The sequence below is a fragment of the Nomascus leucogenys genome, chromosome 17 (genome assembly GCF_006542625.1).
Source record: "Nomascus leucogenys isolate Asia chromosome 17, Asia_NLE_v1, whole genome shotgun sequence".
In the NCBI taxonomy this organism is placed as follows: Eukaryota; Metazoa; Chordata; class Mammalia; order Primates; family Hylobatidae; genus Nomascus; species Nomascus leucogenys.
In genome coordinates this window covers 6,941,524-6,955,033 of record NC_044397.1, presented here as the reverse complement: position 1 = coordinate 6,955,033, position 13,510 = coordinate 6,941,524, and the positions used below count along the sequence as shown (strand labels likewise).

General features: G+C 49.8%; 3 protein-coding genes across 7 annotated transcripts in view; 2 read left to right on the top strand and 1 right to left on the bottom strand.

The window, feature by feature from the left end:
- XPO5 (exportin 5) overlaps positions 1-1,725 on the top strand; it is a 49,560-nt gene extending 47,835 nt beyond the window's left edge. The window contains exon 32 of the mRNA XM_030796085.1: positions 78-1,725. Within this exon, the coding sequence (XP_030651945.1) occupies positions 78-215 (138 nt within the window). The 3' untranslated portion in view covers positions 216-1,725. The remainder of the gene's footprint in view (positions 1-77) is intronic.
- POLR1C (RNA polymerase I and III subunit C) overlaps positions 1-7,318 on the bottom strand; it is a 40,758-nt gene extending 33,440 nt beyond the window's left edge. Inside the window, exons 1-9 of one of the 3 annotated variants that reach the window (XM_030796089.1) lie at positions 7,164-7,317; positions 6,965-7,036; positions 4,606-4,713; positions 4,208-4,340; positions 3,858-3,977; positions 3,616-3,768; positions 3,269-3,418; positions 2,995-3,111; positions 2,541-2,866 (exon numbers count right to left, since the gene is read on the bottom strand). In XM_030796089.1, the coding sequence (XP_030651949.1) occupies positions 2,748-2,866; positions 2,995-3,111; positions 3,269-3,418; positions 3,616-3,768; positions 3,858-3,977; positions 4,208-4,340; positions 4,606-4,713; positions 6,965-7,036; positions 7,164-7,232 (1,041 nt within the window). In that variant the 5' untranslated portion in view covers positions 7,233-7,317 and the 3' untranslated portion in view covers positions 2,541-2,747. Of the gene's footprint in view, positions 1-2,540; positions 2,867-2,994; positions 3,112-3,268; positions 3,419-3,615; positions 3,769-3,857; positions 3,978-4,207; positions 4,341-4,605; positions 4,714-6,964; positions 7,037-7,163 lie in introns of those variants that run through there. The other 2 variants (XM_030796090.1, XM_030796091.1) reach the window with 2 other exon arrangements.
- A 46-nt stretch (positions 7,319-7,364) lies between these two features.
- Positions 7,365-12,485, top strand: YIPF3 (Yip1 domain family member 3). Of its 3 annotated transcripts, none has more exons than XM_030796086.1 (9): positions 7,365-7,629; positions 8,214-8,420; positions 8,608-8,714; positions 10,683-10,728; positions 10,865-10,957; positions 11,117-11,248; positions 11,443-11,556; positions 11,754-11,877; positions 12,002-12,485. In XM_030796086.1, the coding sequence occupies exons 1-9, from the start codon at positions 7,549-7,551 to the stop codon at positions 12,148-12,150; spliced, it is 1,053 nt and encodes a 350-aa protein (XP_030651946.1). In that variant the 5' UTR covers positions 7,365-7,548; the 3' UTR covers positions 12,151-12,485. The 3 variants fall into 3 exon arrangements, with proteins under 3 accessions (XP_030651946.1, XP_030651947.1, XP_030651948.1); XM_030796087.1 differs by having other exon boundaries at positions 7,374-7,629; positions 8,122-8,420; XM_030796088.1 differs by having other exon boundaries at positions 7,381-7,629; positions 8,119-8,420.
- The last annotated feature ends 1,025 nt before the right edge of the window (positions 12,486-13,510 follow it).

The following is a 13,510-nucleotide window of genomic DNA, read 5'->3' as shown; positions in this document are numbered from 1 at the left end:
CCACTGTGCCAGGCCAAGAGAATCTTTAACTACTACTTAGGGCCCAGCATTAATTCTTTCTCATTTATTTTCCACAGAAACCCTTGGGAGAGCAATTCCGAAAAGAAGTTCACATTAAGAATCTTCCCTCACTTTTCAAAAAAACAAAGCCAATGCTGGAGACGGAGGTGCTGGACAATGATGGGGGTGGCCTGGCCACCATCTTTGAACCCTGAATCAAGCTTTTGGGCATCCTTCCTCGGCCTTTCTTGTCATCTCTTCTTTCCCTTTGTAGCTAATCTCTAGGCCCTTCTTGCACTGCCACCTCACTTTCCACCATTGTCAGCCTGGAGAGAGATCCAGGTCTGGAGCTGGAGAGAACAGGCCCTGTGCAGGACCATAAGTAATTATACTAAAGTATCAAGAAAGGGAGTTAGGGCTTAAACTATTCTGTCTAGATGTTCCAGATAGTTCCCATTCTACTTGGAGATTTGGCTTTTCCAAGAAAAGCTAGAGCAGAGCAGCCCTTCTCCCACAAGCCCTCCCACCCCTGTGCAGCCACATAACCTGTACAGAATGGTAACTAAGGGTGCTGTGCGCAACACTGCAACTAGCAAGGCTCGCAGCAAGAGCACAGCCCTCAACTACTTGTGCCAGAGTTTTTCTTGGACCACTCCAACTCCCACTGAGCCTTTTTGCTGCTGGGCTGGCAGGAAACTTTCCCCACTCCCTGAGGGGCATGTCTGGGTTAGGTGCTAAGTGCTGAAGAGAACTTGGCCAGTTCTCTCAACTTTGCTTTGGGCAAGAATCTGGTCACCTGATGGGACCCATGGTACAGGCTACTGCTAAACTTGGCACAGTATCAAGTATAGTACCTCCAAGGACCAGGGCTGGGCAATCTTTAGTGCTAACACCCCCTTTAGAGTTCACACATCTTGCCCTTCCATGAATGACCCCTCAGTCTGGCCTCCCCAGCCTCAAGGTCCACTCAGGCACAAGAGCCACAGTACCCTAGATAGTGTCACATGACACCATTGTCATCCAAGGATAATACAGACCAACTAGGCTACATCTGTGATAAGCAGCTAGCAAAGCCGCTGGTCTTCTCCTAGGACAAAGTCCAGGTGCCTTCCACAATCTCATGGTCTTTCAGGTCCCTGGTTACTTTTCTCAAAGGCCATTTCCAAAAGAAAAGAATACGAGTCCATTCTGGAGGTCACTGAAAGGCCCTGTAAACAGGACATGGATACAGGACCTGGCCCTGAGGTTATTACTGGCCATAAGGCAGACTTAATCCATACAGAAATCAGTGTGTCCATTTGCTCTGCACAAAAACAGACCTGTTGTCCATCCAGTCCACTGACAAGAGGGTTTCCACAAGAGCCGAAGTGGACTGAAGCTACAGTTTTTAGCTGGTGCGGGCCACAGGCAGGGTCAGATTGAGAAGAGGCAAAGCTGGGGAAGCAGAAGTTGGAGTCTTGTGTTGCTCCCTCTTCCTGTGTGGTGCTCTGGGTTTCTGTGGATTGTGAAGGCGATCTCAAGAGTGTTTCCCTCCAAACCTGATAGCTGCCTATTCCTGTCTGGTTGGGGCTGTGGAGGGTGTAGTTGTATTTATTGCGTTGTAATATTTTTAACATCCTGTGACTTCATGCTAGAAATTTTCTATTGTTTATAGAAACTTTTTGTAGAAACATTAACTCTAAAGCACATCTGCATGTCAGTAAAAATCTCAGTTTCGTACAGAAAGGGACCCATCTGCCTTTTTCAACCTAGTCTTAAAACCAGTGACATACTCCAAGGTTACTTCATGAGCACCCAGGACTGAACAAGAAGAAATGTGACTGATGAACTTGGTCTTTCAAGCTTTCTGAAATGGTGTGCCAGTCAGAAAAGGATTTCCATTCCTGACATACCCAGACTACACAGCCCATACCATTCTCACAGTGTCTTTCGTGTGTGGCTGCTGGGCCTGGCCCACAGGAATTGCTACTGTTCTTTGTTGGAGCTGTCAATAGCAACATGAACTTCCCTGGTAATCCGGGAGACAGGTGAAGTGGCACATTCACTCTAACTTGAATGTTTTTCTAGGGTTTGGCCGTGCTCCCAGAAACCACCTTCATTTGCCAATTCTCAGGAAGTGTTCTTTTTGTTGTTTTTGAGACAGGGTCTCGCTGTTACCCAGGCTGGAGTGCACATCTGATGTTCCTAATTGCTAAATGCCAAACCAGTTCTGAAGTGAGGCCCCCTGTTTTTCGCGGTGGCTCACACCTGTAATCCCAACACTTTGGGAGGCCCCAAGGCAGGCACACTTGAGGTCAGGAGTTTGAGACCAGCCTGACCAACATGGTGAAACCCTGTCTCTACTAAAAATACAAAAAATTAGACATAACCAGGTGTGGTGGTGCACGCCTATATTATCTCAGGAGGCTGAGGCAAAAGAAGGGCTGCTTGAACCCAGGAGGAGGTTGCAGTGAGCTGAGATTGCACCACTGCACTCCAGCCTGGGCAACAGAGTGAGACTCTGTCTCAAAAAACATAAACTCAAAAGTAGTCTCAAAAAGTTTTTTTGTTTTGGTGAGTTTATTTACATCTAAGGCCTTATAAAGGCCTAAAAAGTCTCATTTTATGGCACATTTAACAAAATGTATTAAAGCTGGAATTGTCCCAGAAAACTCAGGATCCCTAGTCACACTGGGCTCTGTACAGCAGTCCTGTAGGGTGGGTCAGTCAGAACCCAAAGCTTCAGCTTGCCTCAGGAGCATCCAAGCTCAGTCCATCTGAACCGCATCTAGTTCATCCAAGAAGCGCCGGCACTTCCCCATCAGTACTTTGATGGCTTCACTCACCAGCACATCTGGTGGCAACACCCCCGTTGACTCAACAGAGACTGGGGACCAAAGAGACACTTTAGGCAGGGCTTGCCTGTAAAACTTACTCATAAACTGCACATCTAGACTGGAAGGAAGCTGCAGCACCAAAGAGCACTGCCCACTCATCTCACTACTTCATACTCACAGATATAATGATCTCGAACCCGGGCAAGCCTCACAACCTTCTTTAGCTTCTCATTCCGGAAGATTTCTCTGCTGAAGGTATCCAGCCGAGGGTTGGCAACTCTGGCCACCTTTTTACCTAATGAGAACAAACCATGTTTTTTTATTCTTTTTTCTAATTTGCCACTTGGTAGCAAACCATGTTATACTTTTAGGAGCCCAGGGTTTTTATTTCTGTCACCTTCAAAGAAAATATAATTTAGGTCCTAACGTGAACAGCATCCCAAATACCATACCTTGGACTTCCTGCACCTCAATAACACCAGGTGAGAAGCACCTGCTCAACTCCTCAGCTGCCTCCCCTTCCACGGGCTCAAGCAGGGTGATGTCTGGCAGGAGCCTGTAACTGGCTGTTGCCACTGGTGAAAACTTGGCATGATCTTTGCCTGGAGAGGAAGAGGGAACATGCCTATAGGAAACCCTTCTAGGCTTAGGAAGAATACTCCTCCTAAGCTACTAACAGCAAAAGCACAACCCTCTTGGCTTTCTGCCTGCCGGGAATATCTCAGCTGAGTTCCCTAGTCAGCTTGCCCCACTGCAACCGAACTACCCCCCTTCCCAGGAAGGCACACAGGGTTCTCACCAATGCCCTTGACACAGTGCATGAGCAGGTCAATTTCTTGGCCAGGCCGCAGCTGAGCAATGAGGATATCATCGTGCACTGGTCGGATAGTGCCCTCTGGAAAGAGATCAGCCTGGTTCCCCAGGGGGATCCATGTCATATGCCTGGTATACACTGGAGGAAAAACATGTCAGAAGATCTCAGTCCCTAAAACTAGCAGCTACCCACAGACGGGGCCTCTTCCTCACCTTACCACTACTTACCTTTGTGGTTCACGTACAGTTCGTTGGGGTCAGAGGAATCTTTAGCAGCATGGGGGTTCCGAGTGCATCTGACTTGGAGACGAAACTGTAGAGTATCTATCTCTGTGCCTTCTTCATCTCCTGCACAAATGGAGGGAGCTCCTAAGAACTAGTAAACGTCTGAGTGCCAGCACTATGCTGAATGCTTTACATATGTTTCCCATTTAATTATGACAAACTTGGGAAGACAAGGCAAGTGCTCTCACAGATGAAAAACACTGATGTACAAAGATAAGTAGCTTACCCAACATCACAGTCAACCAGGATTTGAACCCAGATAGTCCACTTCTCCCAAAATTTCATTTTCTCACCTTGGTTCCGATACTCAAAGAGACGGGGATCAGCATGAATGGGAATGAGCCCCAGACGGTGAGCAAGGATCTCATCCTGAACAATGGATGTATTATTGTACACCAGGACCTTCTCCACAGCCATAGTTGGCACCTGCCCAAGGAAAAATAACCACTTATCTGCAAAAACCCAACAGACCCCCTACCTATCCCCGTAACCCCAACCTCCAGAGGTAGAGAGCTATCTCTCTTCCTAGAATGTTTAATGAGAAATTTACAAAGAATGAGAAGGTAAAATGCTCAGCAAAATTCAAGGAAAAATAAGAAGGGAAGGACAGCTTGAGACACTTAATTCTCCAAGTGAGGTGTCAGTGCAGTTCCCAAAGCAACTCCAGCCTTGTCACCATGTCTGCCAATACCTCAGCTAACAGAATTCGTCGAAAAGCATTGGCAATGGCTGCGTCAATTCCCACCATGTCAAACTCCAGTGAGTTTTCATCCATGTGTACTACATCCACACGGAAATTCTAGAGGGACAGGAAAAACATTTAAGTGAAACCTGCTCTCTGTGTAATATCTCTTCATATCTCCCCCTTAGATAATTCCCTCAAGTATTACCCTCTCATCCAAAAACCTCCCTTTGCCCAGATGTCCCTTATTAAATATTCTTTCTCGCCCAGTGTTTTAAGTTTCATGAAAAGTCTCCATTTTTGTCATCCATTCATTAAAACCCTATGCAATATGGCTTCCAACCAAACCATCCACACAGAAGCTATTCTACTAAAGAACAGAAACTACCATAGTGCTTAGTCTCGTTGACACTACTCAGTCCTCTTACTAGACTTCTGCTATGCTTGACATTGATTAAAAAACCCCCTCCTGGCCCGGTGCGGTCACTCACACTTGTAATCCCAGCACTTTGGGAGGCTGAGACGGGCAGATCACAAGGTCAGGAGTTTGAGACCAGCCTGGCCAGCATGGTGAAACCCCGTCTCTACTGAAAATACAAAAAATTAGCTAGGCCGGGCGCAGTGGCTCACTGGCTTATAATCCCAGCACTTTGGGAGGCTGAGGCGGGCGGATCACGAGGTCAGGAGATTGAGACCACGGTGAAACCCCGTCTCTACTAAAAATACAAAAAAAATTAGCCGGGCGTGGTGGCGGGCGCCTGTAGTCCCAGCTACTTGGAGAGGCTGAGGCAGGAGAATGGCGTGAACCTGGGAGGCGGAGCTTGCAGTGAGCCGAGATTGCGCCACTGCACTCCAGCCTGGGCAACAGAGCGAGACTTCGTCTCAAAAAAAAAAAAAATTAGCTGGGCATGGTGGCGCATGACTGTAGTCCCAGCTACTCGGGAGGCTGAGGCAGAACTGCTTGAACCCGGGAGGCGGAGGTTGCAGTGAGCCAAGATCGCGCCATTGCACTCCAGCCTGGGAGATAAGAGCGTCTCATGAAAAGAAAAGAAAGAAATCCCCTCCTTATTTGAACTATTCTCCTGGTTTCTGAGCTCTGAGCTCCACTCTTTTCCTTCTCTGATGATCAACTTCCACCCATCTCTAAATTTGCCAGGTTCTTGTCTCTCTCCCAGGTCACCTTAACTGTACTAACGGTTTTAGCAACTATCTGTTCTGACAACTCCCAAAATGTTATCTCACTTCTGATCTCATTTCAAGCATGCAGTCTTCTAGCCTGCTAGATTTCTCCACATGCAGAAAACAATGCATCATCATTCCCGTTCCCCAGACCCATTTCTCCTCTCAGTAAATGATACCACAATGCATCAAAGCAGTTCCCAAGCCAAAAAGTCATTTTATGCTACCCCCCACAGCCTTTACCAAAGCAATCATAAATTTACCTTCTATTCTACCTTTGCTCTATTTCTACCATCAGTCTTAGTTCATGTCTTCAACCTCAGCTTCCCTTACAACAGATCTGCCTGCTCCATATGATCCTCCTCAAACTCATTCCCTCCCAGCCATCGAGGCTGCAAATCTGATCATGTCTGCTTAAGAACTATTCAAGCCCCCTATCATCAACAGTGCCCAAGACACACTTCAGCCTTGCCTACCACTCATGCCAGAGCTACTTGGACATTCCCGGAGCACACTTCACACAAGCCATAATTTTTTTTCAAGCATTAACCTTTTTCATTGTTCATACTTTATTCCTTGTATCAACAGGTTAAAAAAAATGTTTCCCAAGCACTGATTTACAGATCATGTTTATAAGCTGCACGCAAAGATCAGTTGCATAAACGGTAACATTCAGTAATCTATTTAAATGCAATTTTAACCCTTATTTTAAGCTAAGTGAAACAATAATACAAAAGACTAAATACACACAAAACCTGTATATCCTGAACTTCACTCACTTGAAACAAATCCTTCATAATTTAACTCCTGTTCTTTTTACTTACCATTCAAGGCTCAATTCAGATGTCCCCTCCTCTTGAATTGTTAAGTACCTCTTGGCCCCTCTTCCTGGTCTCAGCGGAATGCTCCCCACCCCAACCCTGCCGTCTTCATCGCTATCAACCACCTTCACCATATTACACTAGATTCACTTGTTTATACGCACCATTCCTCAACAAGACTGAACATCTTTGCAGAACTGGGTAGAAACCGTGTCTAATTTGGCCTGTAAACGGAGCGTCTAGCACATTGCTCAACAAACTTACAAACGGAGCGACCCCCAAGAGCAGCTTCTGAGACAGACACAGGCTGCTCAGACCACAGGCTCTGGCCTTCATAACCCTCCCCAGACAACTCCGGCCCCACTTACCTTCTCGAAGCGCTCCTGGTCCCAGGCATCATCATAACCGGAATAGTTACCGGGAAAGTCAGTGGTATGGACCTAGAGCAAAGGGACGAATTTGTCCACGAAGGGACAGTGAGCCCACGGCTATCCCCACGCCAATTCCAAGACCCATCCCTGTTCCGCTCTCATTCCTTCCGCCCAAGCTCAAGGCCACAAGGCTTACATTGCGAACCCCAAACTCCCCTAGAACCACGCGGCTCCGCATTTCCTCCACCGCCTGAGAAGCCGCCATCTTCAATCTCTACACGAGACTAGAGGCTCTATCTCGCGCGTGCGTCTTAGTAGCCCTGTTCCGTCTCCGTGGCAACGCACCGCCTCTTGGAATCTTAAATATATCGCGAGACTTTGCCCCGCGGCCCCCCCTCCCGTCCACGTCCCCAGCTTCCGGAAGTTGGTTTTGTCCAAACATCCGGGCTTCTCCTTTTTGTGTTCCGGCCGATCCCACCTCTCCTCGACCCTGGACGTCTACCTCCCTGAGGCCCACATCTTGCCCACTCCTCTGCGCGCGGGGCTAGCGCGGGCTTCAGCGACGGGAGCCCTCAAGGGACATGGCAGCTACAGCGGCGCCGGCGGGCGGCGCCCGAAATGGAGCTGGCCCGGAATGGGGAGGGTTCGAAGAAAACATCCAGGTAATGGCCCCAAGGCACCAGCTGCCAGCAACCGGAGGGCCGGCGATGTCCAGAAGTGTCTTGGGGATTCTCCCTCTGGGCCTGGAAGTCCGCTCCATTTACAAATCTCTCTTCTTGGGACCAGACTAGTACTCCAGCCTGAGGATCTCGGGTTTCTGGGCCCGCCCGAGGCATTAGGAAGAAGGTGTTCTTGGAACAAGTTAGGAGGTTGGTCGGGGTCAGGCATGGAGTGGGGTTGGGTGGGATTCACTGGCATTCGCTGAAAACATACTCTGTGTATAGTTTTGTTTGGGGCTTAGGAAAGAAGGAAATGGGCACTTTTTCAGCCTTTTAGTCTTTGATAGGTAACGTAGGAGAAAGACACGAATGGAACACTAGTAGGTTTCCCAGGCTAGAAAAGATAGCCAACGCTAGAAACCAGGCGTTCTGAGAGCACATGAGGGGGAATGGAGTGGCATGATCTGTAGTGATTCCAAGCCGTATCCTCAGCAGTGGAAGAACAAAGCCCTAAACCCTGGGATGAGCAGAGGACTTAATGGATGGAACAGAAAAGTCCTGCACTCTAGGAGCCATTGTCTTCACAGGGGGGAGGCTCAGCTGTGATTGACATGGAGAACATGGATGATACCTCAGGCTCTAGCTTCGAGGATATGGGTGAGCTGCATCAGCGCCTGCGCGAGGAAGAAGTAGACGCTGATGCAGCTGATGCAGCTGCTGCTGAAGAAGAGGATGGAGAGTTCCTGGGCATGAAGGGCTTTAAGGGACAGCTGAGCCGGCAGGTGGCAGATCAGGTAAGCAAGATTGAATCCTCTGCAGGTAGAAAAGTATACCTAGGTATGTCCCGTGTTCTGGAGTTGGTGTTGGTGGTGTTTGCCCCAGGTTGTCCAGTTAGAACCATGTAGAAATCAAACAGAAAATAGGCAACAAGGTCTAGAACCAACAGTACCACAGTACCTATGCCCATCTTCCTTACTTCAGATGTGGCAGGCTGGGAAGAGACAAGCCTCCAGGGCCTTCAGCTTGTACGCCAACATCGACATCCTCAGACCCTACTTTGATGTGGAGCCTGCTCAGGTGCGAAGCAGGTGAGGAGCCTTCTCTTGAAGAAGCTTCCCTCCTAACACCTAGTCCTTCGTGCACACTACAATCAGATTTCAAGCCCTGGGCTCTGGTGGGCTCCCTGTCTTCATGACCCCATCACCTCTCATGACTGCACCTGTCACTGAAACAAATAATAGCACACCATCTTCCCCCTCTTTTCCATCTAGCTGACTACTCATCTTCCCTCAAAACCTACCTCAAATGTCACTTCCTCTGTTCCACATTCCTCAATCCCATCCCCAGTTTGTTCTCTCCTGGTGTTCCTACAGAACTCTGTGCTTGCCAGCCGGGCATGGTGGCTCACGCCTGTAATCCCAGCACTTTGGGAGGCCGAGGCGGGCGGATCACAAGGTCAGGAGATCGAGACCATCCTGGCTAACACGGTGAAACCCTGTCTCTACTAAAAATGCAAAAACAATTAGCCAGGCGTGGTGGCGGGCGCCTGTAGTCCCAGCTACTCGGGAGGCTAAGGCAGGAGAATGGCGTGAACCCAGGAGGCAGAGGCGGAGCTCGCAGTGAGCTGAGATCGTGCCACTGCACTTCAGCCTGGGCAACAGAGCAAGACTCCATCTCAAAAAAAAAAAAAAAGAACTCTGCTGCGCTTGCCTCTAATAGACAGCACTTCACCACTGCAATCCTTTCTTATTCCTGGAATCTTCCTCCCAGAGACCAACAGCATCTCAAAAGCAGGCTCTGTCTTGTTTATCTTTTTATTCCCAGCACCAGAACAGTCTCAGAATCAAACTATCAGGGCATAGTTTTTGAGTGACTTTTCAAGAACTAGATTTAATCCTGGCTTGGTTTTTTTGTTCATCCTTTAATCAATGCTAATCAAATACCCAGGACCACTCAACAAGTATTTATTAAGCATTTGCTCTGTGCCAGACCCTAAACTAATTGTATCTGGTTCAGTGGTGAAGATAGATGGGAGCCTTGCTCTTGAGTGCAGTTACAGTACAGTACTCATTCTATGATGGGGCAAACGGGAGGGATATGTGAGCTAAAGCAGGTTGGTGGGTGGGACAGGACAAGTTTCCCAGAGGAAGTAAAATCTAGCTAAAATCCAAGGTATGATTAGGAGCTAGCCACTTGAGAGAAGGGGGAAGTGACTAAATTTTCATACCACTTCACATATATTTTTCAAGAAAATGCTCGACAGTGCCTGGAGGCACAGATAAGCAGGAAGAGGAGGCGTTTTTACTATATCCTCAGTAACACCTTTCATTCTAAACTTTCCATCTAGCCGGCTAGACTTTTCCCAGGGCTTCCTTATTACAGCCCTGAATTCTGGGTACTCTCTGCTGAGGTCTGCCTGTCTTGTCCTGTCTTTGTTTTGTTTTGTTTTGAGATGGAGTCGCACTCTGCCACCCAGGCTGGAGTGCAGTGGAGCGATCTCAGTTCACTGCAACCTCCGCCTCCCGGGTTCTAGCGATTCTCCTGCCTCAGCCTCCTGAGTAGCTGCGACTACAGGCGCCCGCCACCATGCCCAGCTAATTTTTTGTATTTTTCATAGAGACAGGGTTTCACCATATTGGCCAGGCTGGCCTCAAACTCCTGACCTTGTGATCTGCCCGCCTCGGCCTCCCAAAGTGCTGGGATTACAGGCGTGAGCCACCGCGCCCAGCCTGCCTGTCTTTTCAAGGGGAGGGGGCAGATGGATACATGGTCAGGCCCTCCTTCAAGGCCCAGTAGGGCTGAGTTCTCCATATAGCTGCTGTTTCAGTCAGCTAAGTTTCAGAGGGTTGTCCTTCCTGGAAGTAATTTTAGGGGCAAGGAAATGATTTCCTCATTCCCTGTCTGTCTTTACTACCCTGTTCTACCGTGTCATCCAACATGTCTTCTAGGCCAGGCCCCATTCCCTGGAGTTAGAGATGAATAAAATTCAGGCCTTGCCCTCTAGAACCTCATGGCCTCGTGCTGCCTCTGCTTTAATCTCTCCTCTCCTCTCCCAGGCTCCTGGAGTCCATGATCCCTATCAAGATGGTCAACTTCCCCCAGGTGAATAGAGGGTGGCATGTCTGGAGAGCCAGGGGAAGCACCAGGGCAGAGGGTGGGACCACCAGGCAAATCCTGGGAAGCCATAAACAGATGAGCTGTTGTACCCTCCAGCCTGAATGAGTTGGTATATTGACAGAAAATTGCAGGTGAACTCTATGGACCTCTCATGCTGGTCTTCACTCTGGTTGCCATCCTACTGCATGGGATGAAGACGTCTGACACTATTATCGTAAGCAGGACAGACAACTTTGGGGGGGGTGGCTACACTAGGTTGAAAGCTGCCTGAGGATAGGATGGTGGAGTGAGACAGGAACAGCCCCTGCGGAAGGCCCTAGGTGAGGCTGAGATCAGAGGCCTCCTAGGACTAAGTAGAGCCTTCACCCCACAGCGGGAGGGCACCCTGATGGGCACAGCCATTGGCACCTGCTTCGGCTACTGGCTGGGAGTCTCATCCTTCATTTACTTCCTTGCCTACCTGTGCAACACCCAGATCACCATGCTGCAGATGTTGGCACTGCTGGTAAGGAGCCAGGTGTGGTGGGCAAGAGTGATGTTAAAAAGAGTATCCAGGCTTTGGTCGGCATCTGTCCGGGGGCCCCAAAGCCTGGAATGGGAGGAGGAGGCCAATGGACCATGTGTTTCCCAGGGTCCCCATGAGGGGCCAGAAACCAGCCCCACCTGAGTGATTTTCCTCTCCTCCATCCTCCTTCCCAGGGCTATGGCCTCTTTGGGCACTGCATCGTCCTGTTCATCACCTATAATATCCACCTCCACGCCCTCTTCTACCTCTTCTGGCTGTTGGTGGGTGGACTGTCCACACTGCGCATGGTAAGCTGGGCAAGAGGCTTCCAGGGGTGGGCTGTCCTCCCAGGGAGCTGGGGAAGACAGCCTGGACCTGTCCCTCTCACAAAGAGCCCTAAATGGGAGGGAAGGGCCCAAAGATGGTTCTGCCCTGGGTGGGGGTGTCTTGTCCCCACTCCTCACTTGGGAGCCAGGCCCTTTGAGCTGTATTCTCATGGTCCTAGGTAGCAGTGTTGGTGTCTCGGACCGTGGGCCCCACACAGCGGCTGCTCCTCTGTGGCACCCTGGCTGCCCTGCACATGCTCTTCCTGCTCTATCTGCATTTTGCCTACCACAAGGTGGTAGAGGGTAAGTGGCAGGAAGGTCTGGGTGGGGGAGAATGGGAAAGCAGCTGCCTAGAGCAAGAAGCTGGATATGATGGCCGGTGGGCTGGGCCCATCTGACCCTCGCTCACCTTCCGTCTTCCTTCCAGGGATCCTGGACACACTGGAGGGCCCCAACATCCCGCCCATCCAGAGGGTCCCCAGAGACATCCCTGCCGTGCTCCCTGCTGCTCGGCTTCCCACCACCGTCCTCAACACCACAGCCAAAGCTGTTGCGGTGACCCTGCAGTCACACTGACCCCACCTGAAATTCTTGGCCAGTCCTCTTTCCCGCAGCTGCAGAGAGGAGGAAGACTATTAAAGGACAGTCCTGATGACATGTTTCTTAGATGGGGTCTGCAGCTGCCACTGAGCTGTAGCTGCGTAAGTACCTCCTTGATGCCTGTCGGCACTTCTGGAGGGCACAAGGCCAAGAACTCCTGGCCAGGACTGCAAGGCTCTGCAGCCAGTGCAGAAAATGGGTCAGCTCCTTTGAGAACCCCTCACCACCTACCCCTTCCTTCCTCTTTATCTCTCCCACATTGTCTTGCTAAATATAGACTTGGTAATTAAAATGTTGATTGAAGTCTGGAACTGCAGCGGCTGATCCAGTGGTCCTCCCTGTCATCCCACTTCCTATATACTTTACTGCTCAGTCAACAATGGTAATGTCATATGTTCCCTTCTTCATATCCTCACCCAGGCAGGATAAAGGTGGGACAGGCCAGACTACATAGAAGGCAGTGATTGAATATGGAACCTACCCCTGAGGGCAGGGGACACCTGACCCGTGAAGCGGCAGGGAGGCCTCAAGCACAAAAGCCATAAGCCTGATGGAACACTGCAGCCAGCTTGAGTCTGGGCTCAGCTGCACTCGGGAAGCCAAGGAAGCAGTGACAATTGGACAAAACATCCCGACTTAAACCCCGTGTCAAAACAAGGATCTTCTGCACCTGGGCATTGTGGAGATAATTTTCCTGTGGAGCTCAAAATTGAAGCCAAATTTGGCTTTGCCCTGGTGGTACTGGGGCCAGCTCCTTTTAGTTTTTCTGTCTTTCCTCTTAAAACCAACCACCACTCCTAACATAGCACCATCCACCCCCACCACCACCACCTCTTTAATCTGCTCCACTTAATAAGTTAATTCAGGTGGCTAAGAGAGGGAATAGGGCCTTTGATCTCCCTTCACTATATTGAATATTCTATTTTATGTAAAATAATCTTTTTACACTAGTAAATATGGGTCAGCAGCATCTATTCCTTCTAACAATGGGACTAACAGAGGTGCCCTTCATTTATCTTGCGTTACCCAAGTGAGTCCCCCACCACCCTGGCCAGTGGACAAAGTTGTGACGGCACCGCCTGCACGTCCTCACCAGTGCTCCAGGGCCCTGGCACCTCCTTTGTATTGGCTGCCCCAGTCTCGCGACACGGACACACCCTCAGATGTCAACTGCCCTGCATACCTGAGAAGGCGTGGCACCAGGACCTTGCATCTATCAGGCACCCCTGCCCTAGGGACCCTCTGGGGTACCCTTCTCCCCAGCAGCTCAGGCTGGCTCTGCCCAGCCGTGGTCCCTGGGGCCTCCCTGGTGAGGCCGCCATCTTGGCGAGGAGCA